The sequence below is a fragment of the Solanum tuberosum genome, unplaced genomic scaffold (assembly GCF_000226075.1).
Source record: "Solanum tuberosum cultivar DM 1-3 516 R44 unplaced genomic scaffold, SolTub_3.0 scf00110, whole genome shotgun sequence".
In the NCBI taxonomy this organism is placed as follows: domain Eukaryota; kingdom Viridiplantae; phylum Streptophyta; class Magnoliopsida; order Solanales; family Solanaceae; genus Solanum; species Solanum tuberosum.
Window position 1 is genome coordinate 1,290,189 of NW_006239037.1, and position 11,439 is coordinate 1,301,627.

The window sequence follows — 11,439 nt, forward strand, 5'->3', positions numbered from 1 at the left end:
TTAGGTATTTCATCAAAAAAATACCAAATTATGTATTTTAGTACATCAACTCTTTTTTCCCTTTTCTAATTTTAATGCCAAATTGTTATGAATCTTTAGAGAAGGATCGATTCACGGGGCGATATATAAATCAGCTCGTTAAAGGGAAGCTGAAACCTTAGAATTCATTAAAAGAGAACTCTGATCTCTTCAGTTCAATGGGAGACTGAAACTTTAGAGATCAATGGAAGAGAGAACTCTAATCTCTTGTTTTTCTGTTGAAATATGACTTACTGATTTATTCATCAAAAGCCCCTTTAAATAGGAGTGTTATTACATCAATAAGAAGTAATATGAGTCTTATTACATCAATAAGAAGTCTAATTCTTATGAAAGTAGGAGACCTAAATCCTATTCCAAACTAATAACTATAATTTAACATAATCCTTACGAAACATAAATCCTATTCTAGAATAATAAATAAAGCAACTAAAAATATAATTAAATACTTAATTTAAGGGCTTCCAACGCATCCACAACATTATCCCTCTTACGTTGAAAGAGCTTGTCCTCAAGCTCGAATTTCGGGGCAATCATCCAGAAAATCTGGATCAGTATCAACTTATCCAATTTCAGCCCTAGCTTGAAGTTGACATTGATAAATTTTGACTCTATCAGTTTGCTGAAGCATGACTAATTCGCCCATCAGGTTGCTACTTTCATGAGGTCCAAATCTGCAGATCCCTTTTTCAAGAAAAAAAAAGTATTGTTGATGTTCATTGCCCTAGAGGGAAGGTAGTTGAGTGCTTCAAATTCTTTATTTTAAAAAATCTATAATTCAAATGTATCCTTCGGATTTATTAATCTCTTATTCTTATTGAGAGATTTGGTATGATTTTTTGTTTGTTGGGTGTGTGAAAACAATTATCAAAAAGAGTGATTTGTGTCTACCATCTGCATTTCTTGTTCTGCTTTGCAAACGGATCAAATAGTTAAAAAAAGGATTTTTGCTTGAAACAAGAAAAAAAGGATCGAAAAGAAATAATATGATTAAAAAAGGACCGAAGAGAAATAATATTAATCATAGTTAATATCAACTACGTTAGCAAAATGAATCTAGTCCATTCAATTATTGAAGGGACGCATGTATGATAAGTAGGGAGCCACGTATACTTGTGTCAAATGTTAACTGTTTTTTTTCAAATTCAGTCATTGCTTATGAAAAGAATTGACTATCTGCTATAAAAATAAGAAGTTAAACCGGGCTAAAGAATTATATAATTAGACATATTTCATTATTATATATATTATTATTACTTATATATTTATTACTAATTAATATTTTTTAATCATATATTGAGGCAAACATATTTACATACATGTATTTTTGCTATAAGATACACTAAAATGGAGAGAGACGAGTGAAATAAGAAGGGAGATAGTGATGTATCCCAGATACATGTATCCGTATGTATATGGTGTGATTCACATGTATCTGGGATACCAAATACAAAGGAGAGTGGCAAGCGGGATGGGAGATTAGAGAGGCGAGTTAGGTGAGCGAGATTTGTTATGTATCCCAAATATATGTGAATTCACTTGGATACGGTGTATTTGAACAAATTACACCTAACTAGACCTCATGTATTCTGAGCAAAATCTAGTAAGATTCATGCAAACTAAAACGTATCTAAGTAATTAACTCTTAAATTAGTGGGATTTATGTAACTTTTCCTAATAATTTTATCTCAATATCGACTCAATTAAAAAAAATCTTAAAAATAAGTGTTTTAATGCACCTTTTTATCTTACCAAACAACAAAACACTCAAAATAAGTATTAGTAGTAGGAGGGGTACGTCATAAAATTGCATCTCAGTTAGCTATGAATTTCCTTGATTCAACTAGTAAGTATCGATTTAATTTATTCCTGTCACAATATAATTTACTTTTTTTTTTAACTTTAGCGCTTGAATTATCCGCCTAATAACCATCAAGATTCATATAATGTATGTTATTAATCACGTCCACAAATTATATTATGTCATTGCAAGCACTTAATCCACTAGTAATTAAGAATGGCATACTTGTACTTGCCTAGAAACCATCAACCAGATGATTCAAATCCCCAATGGATGAACAAAGCTGACAATGCTTGGCAATTGACTTCAGCCACCCTTGTTGGCCTTCAAAGTGTTCCAGGTATATTAACACTCCTACCTCTGTACCTCATATAATATTTTGGCTCATGAAAAACAATCAAGCTAATGTGTGTTGAGACACTTGAATATATAGTTCTGATATCATGTTGAATTGTGTGGATCATATTATCTAAAAGTTTAAACTTATAATATAGACATAGAGAGCTAGGGGTGGAGCTAGTATACTCCTAACTCCACCCGTTTCAATTTGTTTACGTGGATTTGATATTGACACAAAATTTAAGAAAAGTAAAAAACAGACTTTTTGATCTTAAATTAAAGATACGCTATGTGAAATGTGCCAAATTGTTCTTTAATCTTGTGTTTTTAAACATATCATGTGAAAAGTTAGAATTAAAGAGTTACCAAAAAAGAGGTGAGAAACATTCATTTTAAAATGAATTTAAAAAAGAAAATAAGACAAAGAAATTGAAATGGAAGAAGTACTAAGTATGGGTTTTGGACGAATCCAGTAACTTTTGCTTAGATGGAAAATCATTGAATCTGTATAAATATTTAATTGTGAATTCAATAACTAAGTCGAGGTATGGGTTCAAACCTAAGTTTTGAACCCATAAACTCCTAATTCTGGCTATGGCCTCTGAAGCACACTTTCGATTACTTAATTATATTATGTCGCAATGACAGGTCTTGTCATCCTTTACGGTAGCATTGTGAAGAAGAAATGGGCTCTCAACTCGGCTTTGATGGCCCTTTACGCCTTTGCAGCAGTCCTTGTTTGTTGGGTTGGCTGGGGATACCAATTAGCCTTTGGTGACACATTAGTTCCATTTCTTGGTAAACCAAATATTGATGCATTGGAACAAAAGTTCCTAATGAGTCAAGCATTTGTTGGCAAGTTTCCAAATGCCTCAATGGTCTATTTTCAGTTTGTATTCGCGGCGATCACTTTGATTTTAATAGCTGGTGCCCTGCTCGGGAGGATGAATTTCATCGCGTGGATGTTGTTTGTTCCTCTTTGGCTTACTTTTTCATATACAGTGGGTGCATTTAGTATCTGGTGCCCTCAGGGTTGGCTGTTCAGGATGGGAGTTATTGACTATTCGGGAGGTTTTGTTATTCACCTCTCTTCTGGTGTTGCTGGTTTCACTGCTGCTTATTGGGTATGTATTTCAGTACTCTTATGTCGTAAAGTTAATTTTGAACCGGAGAATAACTTATACATTATGCCTATATGTCATCGGAAAATGAGAGCATTGAAGAATGCTAAATTTGCTCCTGGAATACAAAAAGTAAGTTGTCATGTAAGTATAGTCATGTCAGCAACTCACGTTAGACGAGAGATGGTGTCACGTTGATGATATGCTAGACGAGTTGCTGGCGTGGCTAAGCTTACATGACAATTTTATACTTGTGGCAGCGAAACAGAATTTTCTATGATATATATGCGTAAATGAGTTATTTTTCTGTTACAAAAATTATGTTTACGACTTTAATGCAACATCAATTTCTTATGCCTAGATACTATGAGATTCTAAAAGGATAAGGAAAAATGGATGTAGGTTGGACCAAGGGCACCTAGAGACAGGGAGAGGTTTCCACCAAATAACATATTGTTAATGTTGGCTGGTGCTGGCATTCTATGGATGGGATGGACAGGATTCAACGGCGGTGATCCATATGTAGCTAGCCTTGATGCATCCTTAGCCATCCTTAACACGCATGTTTGTGCTGCAATGAGCTTGCTAACTTGGCTAATGTTAGACATTCTCTTCTATGAAAAGCCTTCTGTAATTGGTGCTACCCAAGGAATGATCACTGGCTTAGTTTGCATTACTCCTGCAGCAGGTAACTAAAATAAGGCTTTAAGATATGTAACATGTACCAAAGTGATAGCTTTTCTTGCAGTAGAACCTCAAGTCTCACCTATAAGAGAGGTGAATTTAGATTCTAAACGCAGCGATTGCACATCTTAATATAACATAGAGTACTTATTTTTTAAGTTCTTAAGTTATTTCAGTATACATAAGATTTAGTCCTAGCTTGAGATAGCGGATGTACATGCATTCGCTGTTCATATTCTGGAGGCATAATATATAACGATCACTCAAACTTGGCCTCAGCTGGCAAGTAAACACTCCAACTTCGAGTATTCACATCTAGACACCTTAGCTCGCCTCCATTGTGTCAGTTGAACAATCCAGCTTACAAAATGATCATCTAGACACCTCCAAAGTTTGTGCATCATGTCAGCATCGGGTGTCCACGAGACATAGTGGAAACGAGTTGGAGTGTTTAGTTGTCAGTTAAGACCAAAGTTGAGGTAACTATTTCAAAGTTAGAGTGCTTACTTGCAAGATGAGGCCAGGTTTGAGTTTTTATTTATGTATTTTTTATGTATATACAGTAGATGTTAAACCCTCTATAGCCTTTTCGTGTGTTTACTTTCTATATTTTGAACCCCTTAGTGAAAATTCTAGCTCCGCCAATGAAACAGGGGTGGTGCAAGGTTGGGCAGCAGTACTAATGGGGTTAATGTCCGGATCCATTCCATGGTTCAGTATGATGTTCCTTCATAAAAAAATGTGGTTCCTTAAACAAGTAGACGACACCATGGCAGTGTTCCACACACACGCGGTAGCAGGAACCTTAGGTGCGATTCTGGCAGGTGTATTGGCAAATCCAAGACTCAGTCGCATCTTCTACATGGTTGATGATTGGCCAAAGTATATAGGCCTTGCTTATGGCATTCAAAGTGGAAAGTACAATGCAGGGCTCAGGCAATTAGGGGTACAATTGATAGGTATCGGATTTGTTTTCATTTGGAATGTCGTTAGCACTAGTGTGATTTGCTTATTAATTAGGATAGTGGTTCCTTTGAGGATGACAGAGGAAGAGGTCAGTGAGGGGGATAACGCAGTACATGGAGAAGAAGCGTATGCATTGTGGGGTGATGGAGAGAAATTTGACAACTCAAAGCTCCAGTTAGTTCATGAAATTGAAGAACCTCAGTTGTCTAAAAGTGGCTATGGACTTTGATTGTACTGAATCTGGTGCTGTTGTTGTTACAACACTTCAAAATATTTGTCAAAGTTTAATAATTCTCAAGCCTTTTTTTCTCTTGTAAGGTGTCTTAGCAATATTATATCTTATATAATATCATTCTGGACAGTTTTTTTTCATTGTTAATACTGTCTTCGATCCATATTATCTGTCTTAAAAGAACTCTGCACACCGATTAAGAAGGACATTTAATAGCCTTATTCAGCAAGCAACTGGAGACGTAGTATCCAACCTTACTCTTAGTCTATAATCGTTTCATTTGCGAATTAATTGGCTTCATGTTGCAGATTGTGAGGTTATAGCTCAGATTATGACATGAAGGACGTGACGTATGAGTTGTTTTTGAGACAAATCACTCATAAGACTAATATATAACCACATCTAAGTGTTCAATAAAATTGTTTGAATCACACTTATGCAACTTCAATATGTTGAAGCATTCTTTTATTAAGTAGTTTTGTGGTGGTTGGATTTCTTGTATGGTCGCTCAACTAATAGTTATTATCTGAGATAGTTGATTTCAATTTTTTCAACTAAGAATATGAAGTTTTCACATTTCTTCAAACAATATTTAGAAATTTATCTGTTAGCATTCTTATGCATCAGGTTTAATTTATTTATGCAAATCAATTCCTGTGAATTTACACCTCTTTTAAAATTACCAATGCTTTTAACATATGCTCATAATGTTAAAGAGTATTTCATCTTTCAAATCGAAAGGATATATGAACACGACGCGTTATGAAATCTCCAGATGATCTTTCTTCTTCATTTGGCTGTTGCAATCTGTTTGGTGTTTATTGTTTAATTTGCCTGCATGAATTTTATAGAAGAACATAAGTAACATACTCAGGCATGACAACATAATGTTGTATAATATTATATATTGAGATACGTGGCGTAATATGTTTTTCTGAAAGCTAATTAAAAAAATTGCAATTATGGTAGATGAAAAAGTTACATAGTTTGTAGCAAGGTTGCATAAATGCTGGATCTGTATCTGGTGGAGGAGGATCCTGCCCAAATATCATTTCACAGCTCATATCATCAAAGTCTGCAAAATAGAGGTGTCAACATCATTTTATATTGTAGAATTTGCTTATATTCTGTCTTACTATATGATTGGATGTGGAGAAAAGAAGTGCATGAACTATTATTTTTTCTAAAATTGAAAAATAAATCACTTAATGGACAGAGTATCAAGAAGCACTATGATTCATATCAAATGTGTTGTCTCAAGCACAAATAAGTTGAATCAACTATACGAATATTTAATGTCATGTCGGCCTGTTTAAGTCTGATCTATGTGAACTTGCTCATATTGCTGATCTTAAGGTCGAATAATGTTGGAGGGTGTTGTAATAGGTTGACAGTCAATTATGATGAACCCTCGCAATACAAAATAGATTAGGGTTTTTGTTCATATAAAAATAGAAATTGTGAAGTGCTTTATGCTAACTTTTTTCAATAGCAGTATGATTGATCCTTTTCAATATTGCACCTTTAGTGGCATCAAGGTGGGACCTCCCATTGAATTGATTTGTAAAATCCTCCAACTTCTAGTGCAAGTATTATTAGAAGAGCTATGTTGCTCGTATTCTTCAAATATATATGTTGTTACACTAGTGTCAGATTCTTCAAAAAGTATTCAACATCTGATAAGTAACTCATTTTCTTTTCAACTATCAATATGGAATTTTGTTCGTACAAACAACGCATTAGGCACAACTACATAATGGAAATTTTTAGAGTAGTGTGTATTAGTATTTGGTATAAGTTTATACTTACTTGGCACCATGTTCACTGACATTCCTAATGTATCCTTGATGAATAATTGAGAAGGCATCTTACAAAGATTAGTGCACATTCCCACACAATTTGTTTCCTCCAAAAACCTACAAAAGTATATTGTGAAAATGGAAAAGGTTTGGGAATTAATTTTAAAATACTTAAACCTTGGCCATCATCATGACAATAGACAATCTCAAAGAAGCAACAATCCACTAGAATTTGTTATTTGAACTTTTAGTTGAGTAGTCAACATTGTCCAAAATATTGGATAGGTTTTTGGACAATATTTGAATTGAAGTTCTTCTCTTTGTTAATAGAGCTTCGGAAAATTAACCAACACGGGTTGTGGTGGAGTGACAAGTACTCCTTCAATTTACCCCAATATGAGGTTTTTCAGCACGGATTCATATTTAGCTGAACTTCAATATGAGTACAAAACACCAAATGAAGAAAAATTAAAATACCTGCATTTTTTTATGTGGACCACATTGTTCTCTTTTCTCCCGTTAAACTCAGACTCTTTCACCTAAAAGCATAAGAATATTGTTAAAAATCTTGGTCACTACCATTTGACTTGAATGTTATGTCATTGCATATGTAAAAATCAAGAATGTATCATGTGTGACATGATACAATTTATGTGTGGACGGTGCAAGAGTCAAATGACTTAATTAATTTGGTAATAACTTTTTTATATATATAAAGAAATTGAGATTCTTATTTAAAATGATAGTTCTCTCTGTCCATTTAAGTTAATGTGCTTATTAAAAATAATAAATTTCAATATAATTGTTAGTTAGTTAAGGGAAAAGCTCAAATATATCATCAAACTTTGAGAAAAGACTCATCTATGTCATCATTTAAAAAATTGGCTCATTTATGTCATTTTCATTTGAAAAAAGGCTCATCCAGACATTATTCGTTAACTCATTACACTATATATGACTTATATGTAGATCAATTCGTGTAATATTTATAATTGGAAAAAAAAAATACCTCACAAGGTCCCACTAGCCAAGGGAAGAAGATCGTGGTGAAAATAGCGCAATACTCCCTCGCCCACTTAGATTCCGGTAGTAGCATCTTCACCTGTTCGAATATCAAGAAGAAATCATACGAAGAAATTAAAAGGAAATTTAATAAAACTATATTACATATGAATAAAACTTTATAGTGTGATTTTTAATAAAGAGGGATTTGAATGGACCTTTTGTGTCTCTCTAGACTCTAGCTTTGTCCCACCTCCATTTCAATTTATGTAAAACAAGAAATTTCGAAAAAAACTTATAACTATGTATACAAATGTTATGACATATATATCTATGATCACATATTGAACTATCATGAAGTCATAATAAAATTATTGGATGTTTACAAAATCTTCCTCAACTATTATTAACTTATATTACAATACCTTCTAGAGCAATATAACATTTTACGTGAACATCACACACATATTATTAAGGCATAATACATAAATATGACCCTTAATTTGGCGTTAATTTATAACTATGACCCTTAACTTTGGATGTGTACAAGTAGGCACTTAAACTTGTATAAATTGAACAAGTAGACACACGTGTCCTACATGGCATGATACACGTAGGACACAAAATTTCCATGTAGGGTGCCATGTAGGACGAATGTGTCAATTTGTTCAATTTTATACAAGTTTAAGTGTCTACTTGTACATGTCTAAAGTTAAGGGTCATAGTTATCAACTGACGCCAAATTAAGTTCATATTTATGTATTATGCCTATTATTAATGATCATTCAAAGCTACACCTGGATTATTTTTAAGCATCACCAACATGTCATCCCTAGTCATCAATACAAAAAATGTATATATTAGATAAGTATATAATAATTACTGAATTGTTGGAGATAAAGCAACTTGCGTTATATGCTCTTTCTGTACTCTTTATCGTTCTACATAATAATTTAATTAGTACGTTTTGTCTTTAAATATAGACGGACCATTAATCAGTGCTTGCCTTTTAATAATATAAAATGTTAATTTATAGTTGGAAGTGCAATTGAATAATATTATAAGTTAATAACAAGAAAGGATGACAAAACCAAACTTTTATTCTACTTCCTAAATATTGACGTGCATGCTATCGTCCTCCCTATATATATTTAGAGGCGGAAATTTTAATAAGGAGTTCTAATATATTTTAATTTTTGATTTCAAATAATTTCTGAATTAGTTTTACTATTATTAAGAGATTCAGAAGCTTATATATATAGGGGAGAAATTATTTTTATTTTATTTACGTAATATAGTTTATTATTTACGTGTTCATGTTATAACACATGTTGTTGTTGTTACCTTCTCGACTATTAAGTATTAACTCTAATTAGATTAAAAATTGTCTCAATTGAGTATATGATAAAATGTTTTGGATAATTTGCTGATAAAATTGTCTCAATTGAATATATGATTGGGATAATTTGCTGATAGGCACATAAAATATGAGAAAAGGCTTAAAAATGAGTTCACCTATCAAAAAAGTTTTGTGAATATCTAGTTTAGATATAAAATTCACAAAGCAGTAATAAGTGGTGATATTAACCAATTCACCCAGTTTTTTTTTCACGTGTTCACACGTAAAATGTTATATTGCTCTAGAGGGTATTTTAATATAAGTTAATGATAATTCAGGAATAGTTCTGTGAACACCTAATAATTTAATATGAATTCGTGAAAGTTTAGAAAAAATCTGTGAACAATAATTTAATTTTCTTTTAACCTACTTATTCATAAAAGACTGTGATTTAAAACACGTTAAAAATAAGAAAAAGACAACGAGTAAACACATTTTTTAACATATATTGACATTATAATATACTATTAAATTAATATTTTAACATGTTATTACAGGTAATCGGAGTATGCAATGAAATCAGAAATTATTTGAAGAAAAAAAAAGTTAGAAGATATGAAGTTGAACTTGCCAGGGAAAGAATAGGCTTAGGGAATGCCCTTTGAAGAGATTCAATAACAAGATTTGTTTGATGTGTTGAATTAAAGTTCACATACACCACCCTTGCAGCCTCCACAAAGCCTTCATAGCCACTCTTCTTGTTTCTTAATCCTAAAATTAATATTATAATAAACAAATAAATAAGAGAAAGATTGAATTGGTACCTTTTAATTAGAATTGATTTCTCGAATGGTCACTCAGCTAATTAATACAAAAAGTCGTCTTTTTTGGTTGAAAAAAAAAGTTGACTTTATGAAATAATAACTATAAGTTGAGTGACGGTTGAGAAATCAACTCATTTTAATTAAGTGTGATGAGAAAGAGAGATATTTAAATATTTATCTCTGGTTTTAATTTGACATGAAATTTATAAAAAAATAAATAAAATTGAATCATGTGATTTTAAATTAAAGATATGTAGAAGGTACTAAAATATTTTTAAATCTTATTATGATTTTAAACATGTCATATGGAAAGTTAAAAATAAAGAGTCGCAAAAAAAGGAAAGAAATATTTGAAACAAACTAAAAAGGAGAGCAGGACAAACAAATTAAAACGGAGAATATATAATTACCTGTGGTAGCTTGTATACTTTGAGAGAGATGATTAATAGCAAGATGATCAAACCAATTATCTTTATAAACATGATAATTACTACTATGATTATTGTGAGGTGGTTTTGTTAACACACAACATGTTGATGGATATGCTAACTTATTGTACTTATAATATGTATTGATCTTTATATTTCTCATGGAAACTTTTGAAAAGCTTTGGTAAGATAGAACAAGATTTGCCTCCATATGTGAGAGAAAGAGAATAATTATATATGAAAGAGGATTAGTAGAAGAAATAATATATAGACTCCATACTAATTGTGGACAGATTTATTTATATTATAATTAATTATGAGGGGAGAAGTAATTAATTACGTAGTGTACCATTGTAGAAAACAAACAAAAGAGAATGAAAGAGTATATTAGGCAAAGTCTAAATCTTGATACCTTAAGTGCAATTAGAATTATTAAATTTATATAATAAGATGATTACATCATGAAACTAAGTTATTAATATATAATTAATTTATAAGTAACTTAATTAATTAAGATCGATGCATCCTATTTAAATTCTTTAACATTCTTTTTCTTTGGAAGAAAAAAATAAAATAAAAGGAGAAGTCGGCAAGAAGATGCCCTTTGCAATTTTTGCTTCTTCTATTCATCTTTTATTTTTCTCCTTTTTCTTTGAGTGGAAGACATAATATTCATCATATAATATAATCCACATATTTTGTGTCAACCAGCAGTTGATCAACAAAATGAAAGGATTAATTTTTCGATCCGGAGAAAGGATGTAATTTGAATAACACATGTTCACATTGAATACGATGTAATTTGAGCATTATGTGTTTATATTGAATTATTATTATTTTCGAAATGTTCATATTGAATAGTTGT

General features: G+C 31.8%; 2 protein-coding genes across 2 annotated transcripts; one reads left to right on the plus strand and one right to left on the minus strand.

The window, feature by feature from the left end:
• The first annotated feature begins 2,056 nt into the window (after window positions 1–2,056).
• On the plus strand, window positions 2,057–5,188 carry LOC102588034 (ammonium transporter 3 member 1-like). Its single transcript, XM_006349707.2, has 4 exons — window positions 2,057–2,180; window positions 2,828–3,303; window positions 3,703–3,988; window positions 4,638–5,188. The coding sequence occupies exons 1-4, from the start codon at window positions 2,057–2,059 to the stop codon at window positions 5,177–5,179; spliced, it is 1,428 nt and encodes a 475-aa protein (XP_006349769.2). The 3' UTR covers window positions 5,180–5,188.
• A 654-nt stretch (window positions 5,189–5,842) lies between these two features.
• LOC102588363 (beta-carotene isomerase D27, chloroplastic) lies at window positions 5,843–10,786 on the minus strand. The gene is made up of 7 exons (XM_015309678.1): window positions 10,557–10,786; window positions 9,954–10,093; window positions 7,991–8,083; window positions 7,459–7,520; window positions 6,992–7,098; window positions 6,165–6,257; window positions 5,843–6,016 (listed from the first exon to the last, which is right to left on the minus strand). Exons 1-7 carry the CDS (start codon window positions 10,783–10,785, stop codon window positions 5,943–5,945), a joined length of 798 nt encoding a protein of 265 aa, XP_015165164.1. The 5' UTR covers window position 10,786; the 3' UTR covers window positions 5,843–5,942.
• Window positions 10,787–11,439: the final 653 nt, after the last annotated feature.

Bases quoted from the DNA above. Each gene is read 5' to 3' on its own strand.
- LOC102588034 (XM_006349707.2), top strand. From the start codon at position 2,057: ATGGCATACTTGTACTTGCCTAGAAACCATCAACCAGATGATTCAAAT. The intron at 2,181-2,827 runs GTATATTAACAC...TCGCAATGACAG, and splicing joins TGGCCTTCAAAGTGTTCCAG to GTCTTGTCATCCTTTACGGT. The intron at 3,304-3,702 runs GTATGTATTTCA...AAATGGATGTAG, and splicing joins GTTTCACTGCTGCTTATTGG to GTTGGACCAAGGGCACCTAG.
- LOC102588363 (XM_015309678.1), bottom strand. From the start codon at position 10,785: ATGGAGGCAAATCTTGTTCTATCTTACCAAAGCTTTTCAAAAGTTTCC. The intron at 7,099-7,458 runs GTATTTTAATTT...ATACTTTTGTAG, and splicing joins GTCCACATAAAAAAATGCAG to GTTTTTGGAGGAAACAAATT. The intron at 6,017-6,164 runs GTAACTTTTTCA...AAATTCATGCAG, and splicing joins GCAACCTTGCTACAAACTAT to GCAAATTAAACAATAAACAC.